General features: G+C 31.0%; 3 protein-coding genes across 11 annotated transcripts; all 3 read left to right on the top strand.

The window, feature by feature from the left end:
• The first annotated feature begins 3,040 nt into the window (after nucleotides 1–3,040).
• Nucleotides 3,041–7,353, top strand: LOC105680153 (uncharacterized). 5 transcript variants are annotated; one of them, XM_067354643.1, is made up of 7 exons: nucleotides 3,041–3,558; nucleotides 3,838–4,994; nucleotides 5,097–5,541; nucleotides 5,645–5,781; nucleotides 5,857–5,920; nucleotides 7,021–7,099; nucleotides 7,267–7,353. In XM_067354643.1, exons 2-6 carry the CDS (start codon nucleotides 4,843–4,845, stop codon nucleotides 7,075–7,077), a joined length of 855 nt encoding a protein of 284 aa, XP_067210744.1. In that variant the 5' UTR covers nucleotides 3,041–3,558; nucleotides 3,838–4,842; the 3' UTR covers nucleotides 7,078–7,099; nucleotides 7,267–7,353. The 5 variants fall into 5 exon arrangements, with proteins under 5 accessions (XP_067210744.1, XP_067210743.1, XP_067210742.1 ...); XM_067354642.1 differs by lacking the exon at nucleotides 7,267–7,353 and having other exon boundaries at nucleotides 7,021–7,220; XM_067354641.1 differs by lacking the exons at nucleotides 7,021–7,099; nucleotides 7,267–7,353 and adding an exon at nucleotides 6,197–6,826 and having other exon boundaries at nucleotides 3,045–3,558.
• Nucleotides 7,354–7,536: 183 nt separating this feature from the next.
• LOC105680152 (F-box only protein 21-like) lies at nucleotides 7,537–10,265 on the top strand. 4 transcript variants are annotated; one of them, XM_067354639.1, is made up of 6 exons: nucleotides 7,537–7,834; nucleotides 8,116–8,379; nucleotides 8,482–8,929; nucleotides 9,033–9,169; nucleotides 9,247–9,310; nucleotides 9,587–10,265. In XM_067354639.1, the coding sequence occupies exons 1-6, from the start codon at nucleotides 7,674–7,676 to the stop codon at nucleotides 9,689–9,691; spliced, it is 1,179 nt and encodes a 392-aa protein (XP_067210740.1). In that variant the 5' UTR covers nucleotides 7,537–7,673; the 3' UTR covers nucleotides 9,692–10,265. The 4 variants fall into 4 exon arrangements, with proteins under 4 accessions (XP_067210740.1, XP_012236036.1, XP_067210739.1 ...); XM_012380613.2 differs by having other exon boundaries at nucleotides 9,247–9,388; XM_067354638.1 differs by having other exon boundaries at nucleotides 9,232–9,310.
• Nucleotides 10,266–11,072: 807 nt separating this feature from the next.
• On the top strand, nucleotides 11,073–13,936 carry LOC105680151 (F-box only protein 21-like). 2 transcript variants are annotated; one of them, XM_012380610.2, is made up of 7 exons: nucleotides 11,073–11,102; nucleotides 11,171–11,370; nucleotides 11,650–11,919; nucleotides 12,022–12,466; nucleotides 12,570–12,706; nucleotides 12,795–12,936; nucleotides 13,135–13,936. In XM_012380610.2, the coding sequence occupies exons 1-7, from the start codon at nucleotides 11,088–11,090 to the stop codon at nucleotides 13,240–13,242; spliced, it is 1,317 nt and encodes a 438-aa protein (XP_012236033.1). In that variant the 5' UTR covers nucleotides 11,073–11,087; the 3' UTR covers nucleotides 13,243–13,936. The 2 variants fall into 2 exon arrangements, with proteins under 2 accessions (XP_012236033.1, XP_067210736.1); XM_067354635.1 differs by having other exon boundaries at nucleotides 12,999–13,139.
• Nucleotides 13,937–14,310: the final 374 nt, after the last annotated feature.

Below are 14,310 nucleotides of genomic sequence, written 5' to 3'. Positions count from 1 at the left end.
TAATAGTTAAGGCCGGAGCACAGACTTTTACATAAAGCATAACGCATAAGCATAAGGAAATTGATTGGTCTATATATAAGCATAAGCAAATGCATAAGGAAATGGACCAATCAATTTCCTTATGCTTATGCGTTATGCTTTATGCAAAAGTCTGTGCTCCGGCCATTACATTTAAATCAATGTTTTTCTGATTTATTTAATAAACTTTATCCTGCTCTGATTAGATTAGATAAGTTTACATTGCTTGTTAGTTTTATTATTTATTAACTCTTTGTAATCGTAAGACGGACTATACCCGAGAGAACGCCTATGACCATTTCAAAATTTTCCGCCCAGAATTTTGCTTCCGGTACATAGGCTTAGTTTACACCAATTGTTTAGTACGCGTACCAAATACTAAATCTGCTTCTCCGATAGGTATAAATCGTTTAGTGTAAAATCTACACCAATCAAAGGAGCTGATTTAGTACTTGGTACGCGTATTAAACAATCGGTGTAAACTAAGGTTGTATCCCCATGGAGAAAGAAATAACGGAACGGAACAGTAACGGAACAGTGATTGAAAAGAGATATATTTATCATATCTCTTTTCCTCTACTGTTCCGTTACTGTTCCGATCCGTTATTTCTTTCTCCATGGGGATACAGCCTAAGCCATAGGCCATCCTTAGAACATATATACTGGAAGGGGCATAGCCTATCTAAGGGCTGGTTCGTTTTAGCTGCACTGGGGCAGCTCTGGGTCTGCACTAAACAAGATAATACAGGACAAACTATTTATCTGTCCTGTATTATCCTGTGTAGAGCAGACCCAGAGCAGCCCCAGTGTAGCTAAAACGAACAAGCCCTAAATATACATAACAAAAGTGTCCCCTACATCTATCTATCCTTGTCTGTACGAAATCGGTCAATGCGCTTGCGCGAATGAATAACCGCTTAAGTTGAAAATAGAAAGATTTAAAATAGGTGGAAGGCATTTAAAAATTTGATTATAACAATTTATTCTTTAAGTTATATTATAATATAATTGCAATATATTATAAATTATATATAATAATATGTAGTAATATGTAATAATAGTCTTGCAAAATAAAATAAAAATAATGATGCACATAACCAAAAACAAATACTGTAATGAACAATAATTATATACAGGATGTACAGAATGAACTAAAATAAGATAACAAATTTTGAAAAGCGAGACCAAACATGAAAAAAAATTTGACATTAACATATGTCCGTCAAACCCACTGTTACTGATATAAAATATATATTATTAATGAAAAATAAAAAAGTAATATTTATTATTATGTAATATTCTCGCTCCTCTAAAGTTTGTTATCTTATTTTAATTATATCTTGTATATATAGTAACTAGTACAATAAAAATTATTATAAAAAATAATAAAAAAAATATTTAAAAACTTCATTGATGTTTAAATAGTATTAGTTTTGTATACTTTTTTATGATTATTTCTTTAGACTTGATTATATTGGAAGGCTTGTCATAGATAAGCTTGTCTAGTTTGTCATCACACACATTAACATAATCGACGCATGCGTATTGCAATAAAATGTACAGACAAGGATAGATAGATGTTGAGGACAACGGCAAGTCAGCTATGCCCAAGATCTATAGAGAGAAGGTTACCTCAGGCAAACCGGTTGTTGGCGAGGGACGATGAAGTAAGGGGGGAGCTAGAAACAGCTTGTTGGCGAGGGACGATGAAGTAAGGGGGGAGCTAGAAACAGCTTGTAGGCGAGGGGCGACGAAGGAAGGGGAGAGCATGATGATCTCATCGGTTGCGTTCCGTAAAGAGCATATGCGCGCATGTATCTACAGTATACGTAACGTATATAAGAAATTTATTTGCGTTAAATTAATTAATAATTTTTTTATATTAACAGATTTTAATACAACATATATATGTATTTTTATTATTATAGATACTTATAAAAATTTTATTATTATACTTATATACTTATTATATTTATTATACTTAATTTTTATTATAGATACTTATAAAATTTTATAATCACAATGTTGCCGCATATTTTTAATGATCCCTAATATATACCCCATCATATTTGTTTTAAAGAATTATTTTAAGATTTCAACAGAAACATTTCAATAATATTTTATTAGCAAATATTTGAAAATTGTTAACACTTTGTAAATTTTATCATATAAATATATTTACATTTGCAATATTAAAACATATATTACAATTTCATTATTTAAGTTTGTATCATAATAAATTTGTGTATGATGCTTTTTATATTATCCTAGAATTGTACTTACATTTATGAATTTCAGTTACAATTTCTTGACAATTTTTGAGGTTTTCACAATTAAATATAAAAAATAAATTTCTTTTGTAAATAATGCATATAAACAGTAAATATTATTTTAAAAATAATTTTTAAATATGTACATACTATTTTTTCTTTTATTTTACTACTTTACAAATGATGTTTTTTGTGTATATCCCCAAATTATATTTTATTTTCATTGATATTACAGTCTAAATACGAGTACAAAGCAATTTGTATCACAAATGCATCTGTTGCAGCGATATTTAACATTATAAACGTTAAATATCTAGCGCTATAATTTGCAATATATGTAATTTATAGCGCCTTTCTAATTTACTTTTCAATTTTTATTACGCAATTTCCAGTGCTATCAATATTTTACAAAATAAAAGTATTTTTTCGATAAAAACTCAAAGCATTTCTATATTAAAAAAGCGAGAGAGAAAACACTAAAGCGTGCGAGAGAGACAGCTACTGTTAGCCTATCTGTGTATCCTATCTGTGTGCACACGGATACGTGACGTAGCGCTTCTGTAAGGTTCTGTGAGGCAGCCGAGCACAGCCGAGCCGGGACCGCTGTGGGAAAGATCGCATCACTGGCCTGAGGTAACCTTCTCTCTATAGATCTTGGGATGATCCTACTTGTGACTCATTTGAGTGCATATTTTGACAGATCGACCGAATCGATTTAATTGGATAAAAAAATTATTTGATATGGTTGATACGATTGGAAGTCAACTTTAATATAATTTTAACCCGTCAAACTATGCACTCAAATAAGCCACAAGTAGGATCATCCTCCGGTTTAGTCCGGGCAAAAGGAAACGCAGTTATGTATACAGTTCACTGGCGTTAAGAGAAATCACGTGACCAAAAACTGCTGTAGCAGTTGGTCATTATCGGTCACGTGTTGTTTACCGCTGAAATTGAACGTCAACGTAAAAAGGCACCTTGAGTGATACGTTTTGCACATTTGTAAATAATACGAAATTAGTTGTACAACGTTTAATAACGGACATACTTGCCATTATTGTGAATTTCAGGCTCTTTCGTACTTCGCTGAACTATCTGATATATATGCAATGACTACAATAGCGCACTTGCACACTGAAGTGATTAATATCATTTTATGCGATGAGAGCATCAGCTTTAAGGATATTATGAGTTTAGCTTTCTCATGCAAAAAATTTTACAACTTATTAACCACTGACAATGCACTTTGGCGGAAGAAATTTTATCAGAGGTATTTTTTCACATTGGTTTTTATGCAAACAAGCTTAATTTATCTTATTCGGGATGCAAGTTTAGTGATAAGCAAATATCTTATTTCATTTGTCTTGAATAAATTTTCTATTTTAGTCAAAATTTGAAATGTATAGTAACGTTTGTTTTAAAATTTTCATTTCGGTTACAATAACTTTATCTGGCTTGTATAATTTTGGAAAATTATATAAAGAAACTGTAAAATATGTAAAATTATATAACTTTGAAAAATGACATGTATTTTTTGTTTCAATTTTAGATGGTCTCATCTAAGAGAAGAATATGACGAACAACTGCGCTTAGAAAATAAAGGTTTTCTTGAACAAGTAAAAGCAGGTGTAAAATGTAAGAAAGAATTATGGCTATAGGCGAATGGCCTAACGGATTGTGTTCGACTTGGTGAGAAGTGAGATAGAGTCAATTGTGTAGAAATGTGTTTATTTCTTTGTCAGAGAGAAGTATGTATGTACAGGTGTGTGTGTAACTTGAGTGCGCCAGCGGCGCATTCGCGGCAGAGTGTAAGGCCGCGAGTTTCGAATGAAAGGTGACGGGCGCGGTAAGATATTACCGGCCGCGTCTGCGTGGTTGGAATCGGGTCCTTAACAGGACGATTCATGCGAGGGTGCGTGTTGCATCCCGGCGGTGAGGTTTGCGTTGCGGTGGAGTCTGTCTCCGTTGTGCCATGCGCTGCGACCATCCGGCTCTCGATGTGAGTCGCAAGTGAGTCTGCGAGCCGAGGCGGGAGAGGCCTTCGCATTCGGATGTCCCCGGAACGTGAGTGTCACGTGGGGGCCGAGTCAACCGGGCACAGAACTCTAAGGGAATTATTTTCCGCTGTAGAGTCTGTGGTGGCGACGGCGATGCTGGTGCGTCAGCTGACCGTAGCTGTACATCCTACGTGAGGTGTGCGGTCAGAGCTGAGACTGAGTCTTTCGCTTCCGTGCCTTCCCAGGCACTGTGAAAAGTCGAGAAGACTTGCTGGTTGCGCTCTTCGAAGCAGAGCTGTGACTCCGTTCAAGGGCCCTTAGTGAGAGCTCGCCTTGAAGCGAGTGAGTGAGGAAAGATCTGCGGAGCAGCTCTTTTATATCTCGTCGATCGAAGCTTGATCGCGAGAAGGCTCTTCACCGCCTGCGCAACCTGGCGGTGGGTCCGCAAGCTTGTAACTGGTAGAAGGCCTGCGGCGCGTAGCGGCGCCGCGGTGTATTATACCGCGTCAGTGCAGCGGTGTGGCGGTGAGCCGCCACAATGGCATTACTTGTTGCTGATGTCTAACTATTACGAACGCTTTTACAACGATAATTTTGATGTTGACTTTACGACTTTTCATTCACTGTTTGATCCAGATAAAGGCGCATCTTTTATGAATTATTATTTCTTTGTAAATGAGCTGAGAAGCTTGCTTACAGATCCTCCAATGTAAGATTTAACATATTGTTAAAACAGCAGATTATAACGCATTTATTGCATATTTAATTCAGAAAATATTAGATTTTAAATATTGTATACAAATTGTTTTAGGGAATCCGATTTCATACTAAGATATTGCGCAGAGAAGCTTTTTTCATACCTGCAGCATTATCGTTTAAGGAAGAAGGTGCACAAATTTCTAAATTATCCTGAGAAACAACAGATTTTAGAAAAAGCAGCCTTCATTTTAGCACAATGGTATCAACCCCAAAAATGTATGTCTTACTTGTATGTGAGTACGTCACTGCAGAAGATTGCAGAGCAGGTATTGGAGTGCCTTCAAAAAGAAAATCCTGCGCATCCCATATGCTCAATATCAGAAGAGCAGCTTCTCCTCTGGGCAAACAATAATATCGATGACAATCATTGGAATAGCATAGAAGGAAGACAGATTATAGAGAGTCTTTGCAAAGTTTTATATAATTTAGATTTTCGTGGAACTATTGTTTGTAATTGGGATGAAGGATACATTCTCGAACAATCTTGTATAGATTACGTAAGTTATAAATTATAATATATTATGAATATTTAACGTTGTCACCACAGTTCTTTGCTTGTTATATTTCAATATTAATAATTTTTATTGTAATTTGTGACAGGTTTTACAAGCTAAAATTGGTACTACGGTAATTCTGGCAACAATATATCACAGTGTGGCGAGAAGACTTGGAATACGCTGCGATATAATATTCCATAAATCTAATATGAACTACTTGTTATGCTGGAGAGCGGAATAGTATAAGTATAGTTTTAATACAAGTCTAAATTTTCATTCTTATCATATTTATATATATGTCTTTTTTTATCATAGTCATACCACGAATCTCAAAGAAAAAGAATGTTTTTGTATTGACTTCAGGCGTAACGAAGAAACCGTGAGTACAAATTACTGCCCTATAATTAATAGTGCAAAATATGGTATTAATGAGTATACGAAGGAAAGTCCTGTAAAGGTTAGCAGTTATTTATATTTTATAGTAATAGTTAATTAACATAATAGATAACAAAAAGTCAGTTGTAGATGCTAGCTAATATGTGTTATGTCAGTATGGGGCATGTTTCATTAATATGATAATATTAATAATAGAAGAAAAAGGAATAAAATAAATTTGCAATCTTAGCTTTGCTTATATCATAATCTTTATTTCAAGGTGATGACATATATGAATAATGATTTGTATTTCGAAACTGAACCCAAAGTATTTATACGACAGTCAAATCAGGAATTACAGACTCTAATAAACCAGATACACTTGTAATTGAAGAACTAGGTCTCATATATGTACAGCATCAGACGGATTTATCCAATCTCATAGTTATGTTGCAGAAGATTCAGATACTCTGATGGAAATATTTTTCTGAAAATTTAACGAAATTTTGCTGAAATGTATTTGAAAATTTCTCTCAATTGACCTTATTCATTAATTTCATAAATATTTCAGCAATTTTTCATTAAAAAGTAACAGTTTTCAGTTTAATTCAGTAAATTTCATGATAATTATTTCAAAACTTTTTTATTACTTTTCAGCAGTATATTTTAACTTTCCTTATATTTCATAGTATTACCTTAAATTTTCATACAGAAAATTATGATTTATTTTGAAATATTATATATTCAGTAATTTTTCAAAAACTTTTATTTTACTTTTCATTGATTTCATAGTACTTTCAGCAAAATATTTCCATCAGGGTATATATAAATAAATGTGTGCATAACATATACACAAAGAATTATGTATAACAGAACATAAATATAAACAATTGTTTTAATTCTCATAAAATTTTCTTATTTTTTGTAACATTGTTTTCTTACACTATGCGGCAAGAAATTAATGTCAGAACGAAAATTTGTATAATGTTCATATAAATTTTTTAAAAATCCAAACATTTCTATTGCATAAACATGTTTCTATATAAATATACCTTTAAGTAAAAGATATTTTCAAATAAATTTCGTGCTTCAAAATTTCTGCAGGATAATTGTACTAACTCTGAGGAGAAAAGATGCGCTGAACAGTTGTTGAATAAATAAAAGTCATATATATGCAGTTACGGTATGTAATTAACGCAAGTTATATATGAAATATCTAATTCACGTAGTAACCAAATTATTTAAAGTATTTTATTGTCTTATAAACAAATTATATAATTAGAAATGATGAAATAACTGAATTTATTATTTAATATATTTTTGTGAAATCAATGCATGTAAAATATATAGATAGAGCTAGTAAACGGTGTAAACCTTTAACTATAAAAATATGGACCGCTAGAGTTAACATCACGCTATAGCACTCACAAACCAAAAAGAACAATTGAAATTACCGCTTATAAGCGTAAGCGCTCACAGCGCATAAGCATCCAAAGGAAACGCAGCCAATGTATAGAGTTCATTGGCTTGGTGAGAAAACACGTGACCAAAACTACTGTAGCAGTTGGTCATTATCGATCACGTGTTGTTTACCGCTGAAATTGAACGTCAACATAAAAAGGCACCTTGAGTGATACGTTTTGCACATTTGTAAATAATACGAAATTAGTTGTACAACGTTTAATAACGGACATACTTGCCATTATTGTAAATTTCAGGCTCTTTCGTTCTTCGCTGAACTATCTGATATATATGCAATGACTACAATAGCGCACTTGCACACTGAAGTGATTAATATCATTTTATGCGATGAGAGCGTCAGCTTTAAGGATATTATGAGTTTAGCTTTCTCATGCAAAAAATTTTACAACTTATTAACCACTGACAATGCACTTTGGCGGAAGAAATTTTATCAGAGGTATTTTTTCACATTGGTTTTTATGCAAACAAGCTTAATTTATCTTATTCGGGATGCAAGTTTAGTGACAAGCAAATATCTCTTATTTCATTTGTTTCGAATAAATTTTCTATTTTAGTCAAAATTTGAAATGTATAGTAACGTTTGTTTTAAATTTTTTATTTCGGTTACAATAACTTTATCTGGTTTGTATAATTTTGGAAAATTATATAAAGAAACTGTAAAATGTGTAAAATTATATAACTTTGAAAAATGACATGTATTTTTTGTTTTAATTTTAGATGGCCTCATCTAAGAGAAGAATATGACGAACAACTGCGCCTAGAAAATAAAGGTTTTCTTGAACAAGTAAAAGCAGGTGTAAAATGTAAGAAAGAATTATGGCATTACTTGTCGCTGATGTCTGGCGAAGACTTTTACAACGATAATTTTGATGCTGACTTTACGATTTTTCATTCACTGTTTGATCCAGATAAAGGCGCATCTTTTATGAATTATTATTTCTTTGTAAATGAGCTGAGAAGCTTGCTTACAGATCCTCCAATGTAAGATTTAACAAATTGTTAAAACAGCAGATTATAACGCATTTATTGCATATTTAATTCAGAAAATATTAGATTTTAAATATTGTATACAAATTGTTTTAGGGAATCCGATTTCATACTAAGATATTGCGCAGAGAAGCTTTTTTCATACCTGCAGCATTATCGTTTAAGGAAGAAGGTGCACGAATTTCTAAATTATCCTGAGAAACAACAGATTTTAGAAAAAGCGGCCTTCATTTTAGCACAATGGTATCAACCCCAGAAATGTATGTCTTACTTGTATGTGAGTACGTCACTGCAGAAGATTGCAGAGCAGGTATTGGAGCGCCTTAAAAATAAATATCCGGCGCATCCAATATTCTCGATATCAGAAGAGCAGCTTCTCCTTTGGGCAGACAATAATATCGATGACAATCATTGGAATAGCATAGAAGGAAGACAGATTATAGAGAGTCTTTGTATAGTTTTATATAATTTAGGTTTTCGTGGAACTACATTTTGCAAATATTGGAATAGGAGATACATTCTTGAATACTCTTGTATAGATTGCGTAAGTTATAAATTATAATACATTATGAATACTTAACGTTGTCAGCACAATTCTTTGCTTGTTATGTCTCAATATTAATATTTTTTATTGTAATTTGTGACAGGTTTTACAAGATAAAATTGGTACTACGGTAGTTATGGCAACAATATATCACAGTGTGGCGAGAAGACTTGGAATACGCTGCGATATAATATTCCATAAACTTGATATGGACTACTTGTTATGTTGGAGAGCGAAATAGTATAAGTATAATTTTAATGCAAGCCTAAATTTTCATTGCCATATTTATATATTTATATAAGTCTTTTTTATAATAGTCATACCACGAATCTCAAAGAAAAAGAATGTTTTTGTATTGACTTCAGGCGTAATGAACAAACAGTGAGTACAAATTACTGCCCTATAATTAATAGTGCAAAATATGGTATTAATGAGTATACGAAGGAAAGTCCTGTAAAGGTTAGCAGTTATTTATATTTTATAGTAATAGTTAATTAACATAATAGATAACAGAAAATCAGTTGTAGATGCTAGCTAATATGTGTTATGTCAGTATGGAGCATGTTTCATTAATATGATAATATTAATAATAGAAGAAAAAAAAATAAAATAAATTTGCAATCTTAGCTTTCCTTATGTCATAATCTTTATTTCAAGGTGATGTCATATATGAATAGTGATTTGTATTTCGAAACTGGAAACAACGAAATTCGACAGTCATATCTGGAATTACGGTCTCTAATAAACCAGATACACTTTTAATTGAAGAACTAGGTCTCATATATGTACAGTATCAGACGGATTTATCCAATTTCATAGTTATGTTGTAGAAGATTCAGATACCCTGATGGAAATATTTTTCTGAAAATTTAACGAAATTTTGCTGAAATGTATTTGAAAATTTCTCTCAATTGACTCCATTCATTAATTTCATAAATATTTCAGCAATTTTTCATTAAAAAGTAACAGTTTTCAGTTTAATTCAGTAAATTTTATGATAATTATTTCAAAACTCTTTTATTACTTTTCAGCAGTATATTTTAACTTTCCTTATACTTCATAGTATTACATTAAATTTTCATACAGAGAATTATGATTTATTTTGAAATATTATATATTCAGTAATTTTTCAAAAACTTTTATTTTACTTTTTATTGATTTCATAGTACTTTCAGCAAAATATTAACATCAGGGTATATATAAATAAATGTGTGCATAACATATACACAAAGAATTATGTATAACAGAACATAAATATAAACAATTGTTTTAATTCTCATAAAATTTTCTTATTTTTTGTAACATTGTTTTCTTACACTGTGCAGCAAGAAATTAATGTCAGAATGAAAATTTGTATAATGTTCATATAAATTTTTTAAAAATCCAAACATTTCTATTGCATAAACATGTTTTTTTATAAATATACCTCTAAGCAAAAGATATTTTCAAATAAATTTTGTGCTTCAAAATTTCTGCAGGATAATTGTACTAACTCTGAGGAGAAAAGATGCGCTGAACAGTTGTTAAATAAATAAAAGTCATATATATGCAGTTACGGTATGTAATTACCGCAAGTTATATATGAAATATTTAATTCACGTAGTACCCAAATTATTTAAAGTATTTTATTGTCTTATAAACAAATTATATAATTAAAAATGATGAAATAACTGAATTTATTATTTAATATATTTTTGTGAAATCAATGCATGTAAAATATATATATATAGATAGAGCTAGTAAACGGTGTAAACCTTTAACTATGAAAATATGGACCGCTAGAGTTAACTTCACGCTTTAGCACTCACAAACTAAAAAGAACAATTGAAATTACCGCTTATAAGCGTAAGCGCTCACAGCGCATAAACATCCAAAGGAAACGCAGTTTATAGCTGCGTTCGGCATTGCAAATCAAAGACATCCGTTTGCTCTTTTACCTAGAAAATCTATACGTATACATGACGAATACTATAGATTTTCAAGGTGAAAGAGGAAACGGATGCCTCCGATTTGCAATGCCGAACGCAGCGTATGTATAAAGTTCATTATCCTGGTGAGAAAACACGTGACCAGAACTACTGTAGCAGTTGGTCATTATCGGTCACGTGTTGTTTACCGCTGAAATTGAACGTCAACGTAAAAAGGCACCTTGAGTGATATGTTTTGCACATTTGTAAATAATACGAAATTAGTTGTACAACGTTTAATAACGGACATACATGCCATTATTGTGAATTTCAGGCTCTTTCGTACTTCGCTGAACTATCTGATATATATGCAATGACTACGATAGCGCACTTGCACATTGAAGTGATTAATATCATTTTATGCGATGAGAGCATCAGCTTTAAGGATATTATGAGTTTAGCTTTCTCATGCAAGAAATTTTACAACTTATTAACCACTGACAATGCATTTTGGCGGAAGAAATTTTATCAGAGGTATTTTTTCACATTGGTTTTTATGCAAACAAGCTTAATTTATCTTATTCGGGATGCAAGTTTAGTGATAAGCAAATATCTTATTTCATTTGTCTTGAATAAATTTTCTATTTTAGTCAAAATTTGAAATGTATAGTAACGTTTGTTTTAAAATTTTCATTTCGGTTACAATAACTTTATCTGGCTTGTATAATTTTGGAAAATTATATAAAGAAACTGTAAAATATGTAAAATTATATAACTTTGAAAAATGACATGTATTTTTTGTTTCAATTTTAGATGGCCTTATCTAAGAGAAGAATATGACGAACATCTGCGCCTAGAAAATAAAAGTTTTCTTGAACAAGTAAAAGCGGGTGTAAAATGTAAGAAAGAATTATGGCATTACTTGTCGCTGATGTGTATTCACCAACGCTTTGGCAAATTGGCTGATTTTGATGTTGATTTTACGCATTTTCATTCACTGTTTGATCCAGATAAAAGCGCATCTTTTATGAATTATTATTTCTTTGTAAATGAGCTGACAAACTTTCTTACAGATCCTCCAATGTAAGATTTAACAAATTGTTAAAACAACAGATTATGACGCATTTATTGCATATTTAATTCAGAAAATACTAGATTTTAAATATTGTATACAAATTGTTTTAGGAAATCCGATTTCAGACTAACATTATGCATAAAGAAGCTTTTTTTATACCTGCAGCGTTATCGTTTAAAGAAGAAAATGCACGAATTTCTAAATTATCCTGAGAAACAACAGATTTTAGAAAAAGCAGCCTTCATTTTAGCACAATGGTATCAACCCCAAAAATGTATGTCTTACTTGTATGTGAGTACGTCACTGCAGAAGATTGCAGAGCAGGTATTGGAGTGCCTTCGAAAAGAAAATCCGGCGCATTCAATATTCTCGATATCAGAAGAGCAGCTTTTCCTTTGGGCAGACAATAATATCGATGACAATCATTGGAATAGCATAGAAGGAAGACAGATTATAGAGAGTCTTTGTAAAGTTTTATATAATTTAGATTTTCGTAAAGCTATTTACAAATTTGGGTGTAGGAGATACATTCTTCAATACTCTTATATAGATTGCGTAAGTTATAAATTATAATACATTATGAATACTTAACGTTGTCAGCACAGTTCTTTGCTTGTTATGTCTCAATATTAATATTTTTTATTGTAATTTGTGACAGGTTTTACAAGATAAAATTGGTACTACGATAATTCTGGCAACAATATATCACAGTGTGGCGAGAAGACTTGGAATACGCTGCGATATAATATTCCATAAACCTAATATGGACTATTTGTTATGCTGGAGAGCGAAATAGTATAAGTATAGTTTTAATGCAAGTCTAAATTTTCATTCTTATCATATTTATATATATTTATATATATATATGTCTTTTTTATCATAGTCATACCACGAATCTCAAAGAAAAAGAATGTTTTTGTATTGACTTCAGGCGTGATGAAGAAACCGTGAGTACAAATTACTGCCCTACAATTAATAGTGCAAAATATGGTATTAATGAGTATACGAAGGAAAGTCCTGTAAAGGTTAGCAGTTATTCATATTTTATAGTAATAGTTAATTAACATAATAGATAACAGAAAATCAGTTGTAGATGCTAGCTAATATGTGTTATGTCAGTATGGAGCATGTTTCATTAATATGATAATATTAATAATAGAAGAAAAAGGAATAAAATAAATTTGCAATCTTAGCTTTGCTTATATCATAATCTTTACTTCAAGGTGATGACATATATGAATATTGATTTGTATTTAAAAAGTGAACCCAAAGTATTTATACGACAGTCATATCAGGAATTACGGTCTCTAATAAACCAGATACACTTGTAATTGAAGAACTAGGTCTCATATATGTACAGCATCAGACGGATTTATCCAATCTCATGGTTATGTTGCAGAAGATTCAGATACCCTGATGGAAATATTTTTCTGAAAATTTAACGAAATTTTGCTGAAATGTATTTGAAAATTTCTCTCAATTGACTCCATTCATTAATTTCATAAATATTTCAGCAATTTTTCATTAAAAAGTAACAGTTTTCAGTTTATTTCAGTAAATTTTATGATAATTATTTCAAAACTCTTTTTTATTACTTTTCAGCAGTATATTTTAACTTTCCTTATATTTCATAGTATTACATTAAATTTTCATACAAAAAATTATGATTTATTTTGAAATATTATATATTCAGTAATTTTTCAAAAACTTATTTCACTTTTCATTGATTTCATAGTACTTTCAGCAAAATATTTCCATCAGAGTATATATAAATAAATTTGTGCATAATATATACATAAAGAATTATGTATAACAGAACATAAATATAAACAAAATATTTCCATCAGGGTATATATAAATAAATGTGTGCATAACATATACACAAAGAATTATGTATAACAGAACATAAATATAAATAAAATATTTCCATCAGGGTATATATAAATAAATGTGTGCATAACATATACACAAAGAATTATGTATAACAGAACATAAATATAAACAATTGTTTTAATTCTCATAAAACTTTCTTTTTTTTTGCAACATTGTTTTCTTACACTATACGGCAAGAAATTAATGTCAGAATGAAAATTTGTATAATGTTCATATAAATTTTTTAAAAATCCAAACATTTCTATTGCATAAACATATGTTTCTGTATAAGTACACCTTTAAACAAAAGATATTTTCAAATAAATTTCGTGCTTCTGCAGGACAATTGTACTAACTCTGAGGAGACAAGATGTGTGGAACAGTTGTTGAATAAATTTAAAAGTTATATATATACAGTTACGGTATGTAATTACCGCAAATGCTCTCTCCAGGTCCTCCATGCACAGGCCATAAACTAAGGAATGCGTAGGCCGGTATTCATAGTCCGTTCTTATATTCAAAATCGT

The sequence above is a fragment of the Linepithema humile genome, chromosome 5 (assembly GCF_040581485.1).
Source record: "Linepithema humile isolate Giens D197 chromosome 5, Lhum_UNIL_v1.0, whole genome shotgun sequence".
Lineage (NCBI taxonomy): Eukaryota > Metazoa > Arthropoda > Insecta > Hymenoptera > Formicidae > Linepithema > Linepithema humile.
The sequence above is the reverse complement of the archived record's forward strand: the minus strand, read 5'-3'. Positions and strand labels throughout refer to the sequence as shown.

Excerpts from the sequence above, each read along its gene's own strand:
- LOC105680153 (XM_012380614.2), top strand. The coding sequence starts at position 4,843 with ATGTCTAACTATTACGAACGCTTTTACAACGATAATTTTGATGTTGAC. Across the intron at positions 4,995-5,096 it reads TTGCTTACAGATCCTCCAAT|GGAATCCGATTTCATACTAA; the intron begins GTAAGATTTAAC and ends AAATTGTTTTAG. Across the intron at positions 5,782-5,856 it reads TTATGCTGGAGAGCGGAATA|TCATACCACGAATCTCAAAG; the intron begins GTATAAGTATAG and ends TTTTTATCATAG.
- LOC105680152 (XM_067354636.1), top strand. The coding sequence starts at position 7,674 with ATGACTACAATAGCGCACTTGCACACTGAAGTGATTAATATCATTTTA. Across the intron at positions 9,170-9,231 it reads TTATGTTGGAGAGCGAAATA|TCTTTTTTATAATAGTCATA; the intron begins GTATAAGTATAA and ends TATTTATATAAG. Across the intron at positions 9,389-9,586 it reads CGAAGGAAAGTCCTGTAAAG|GTGATGTCATATATGAATAG; the intron begins GTTAGCAGTTAT and ends CTTTATTTCAAG.
- LOC105680151 (XM_012380610.2), top strand. Across the intron at positions 11,371-11,649 it reads CGGAAGAAATTTTATCAGAG|ATGGCCTTATCTAAGAGAAG; the intron begins GTATTTTTTCAC and ends TTTCAATTTTAG. Across the intron at positions 12,937-13,134 it reads CGAAGGAAAGTCCTGTAAAG|GTGATGACATATATGAATAT; the intron begins GTTAGCAGTTAT and ends CTTTACTTCAAG.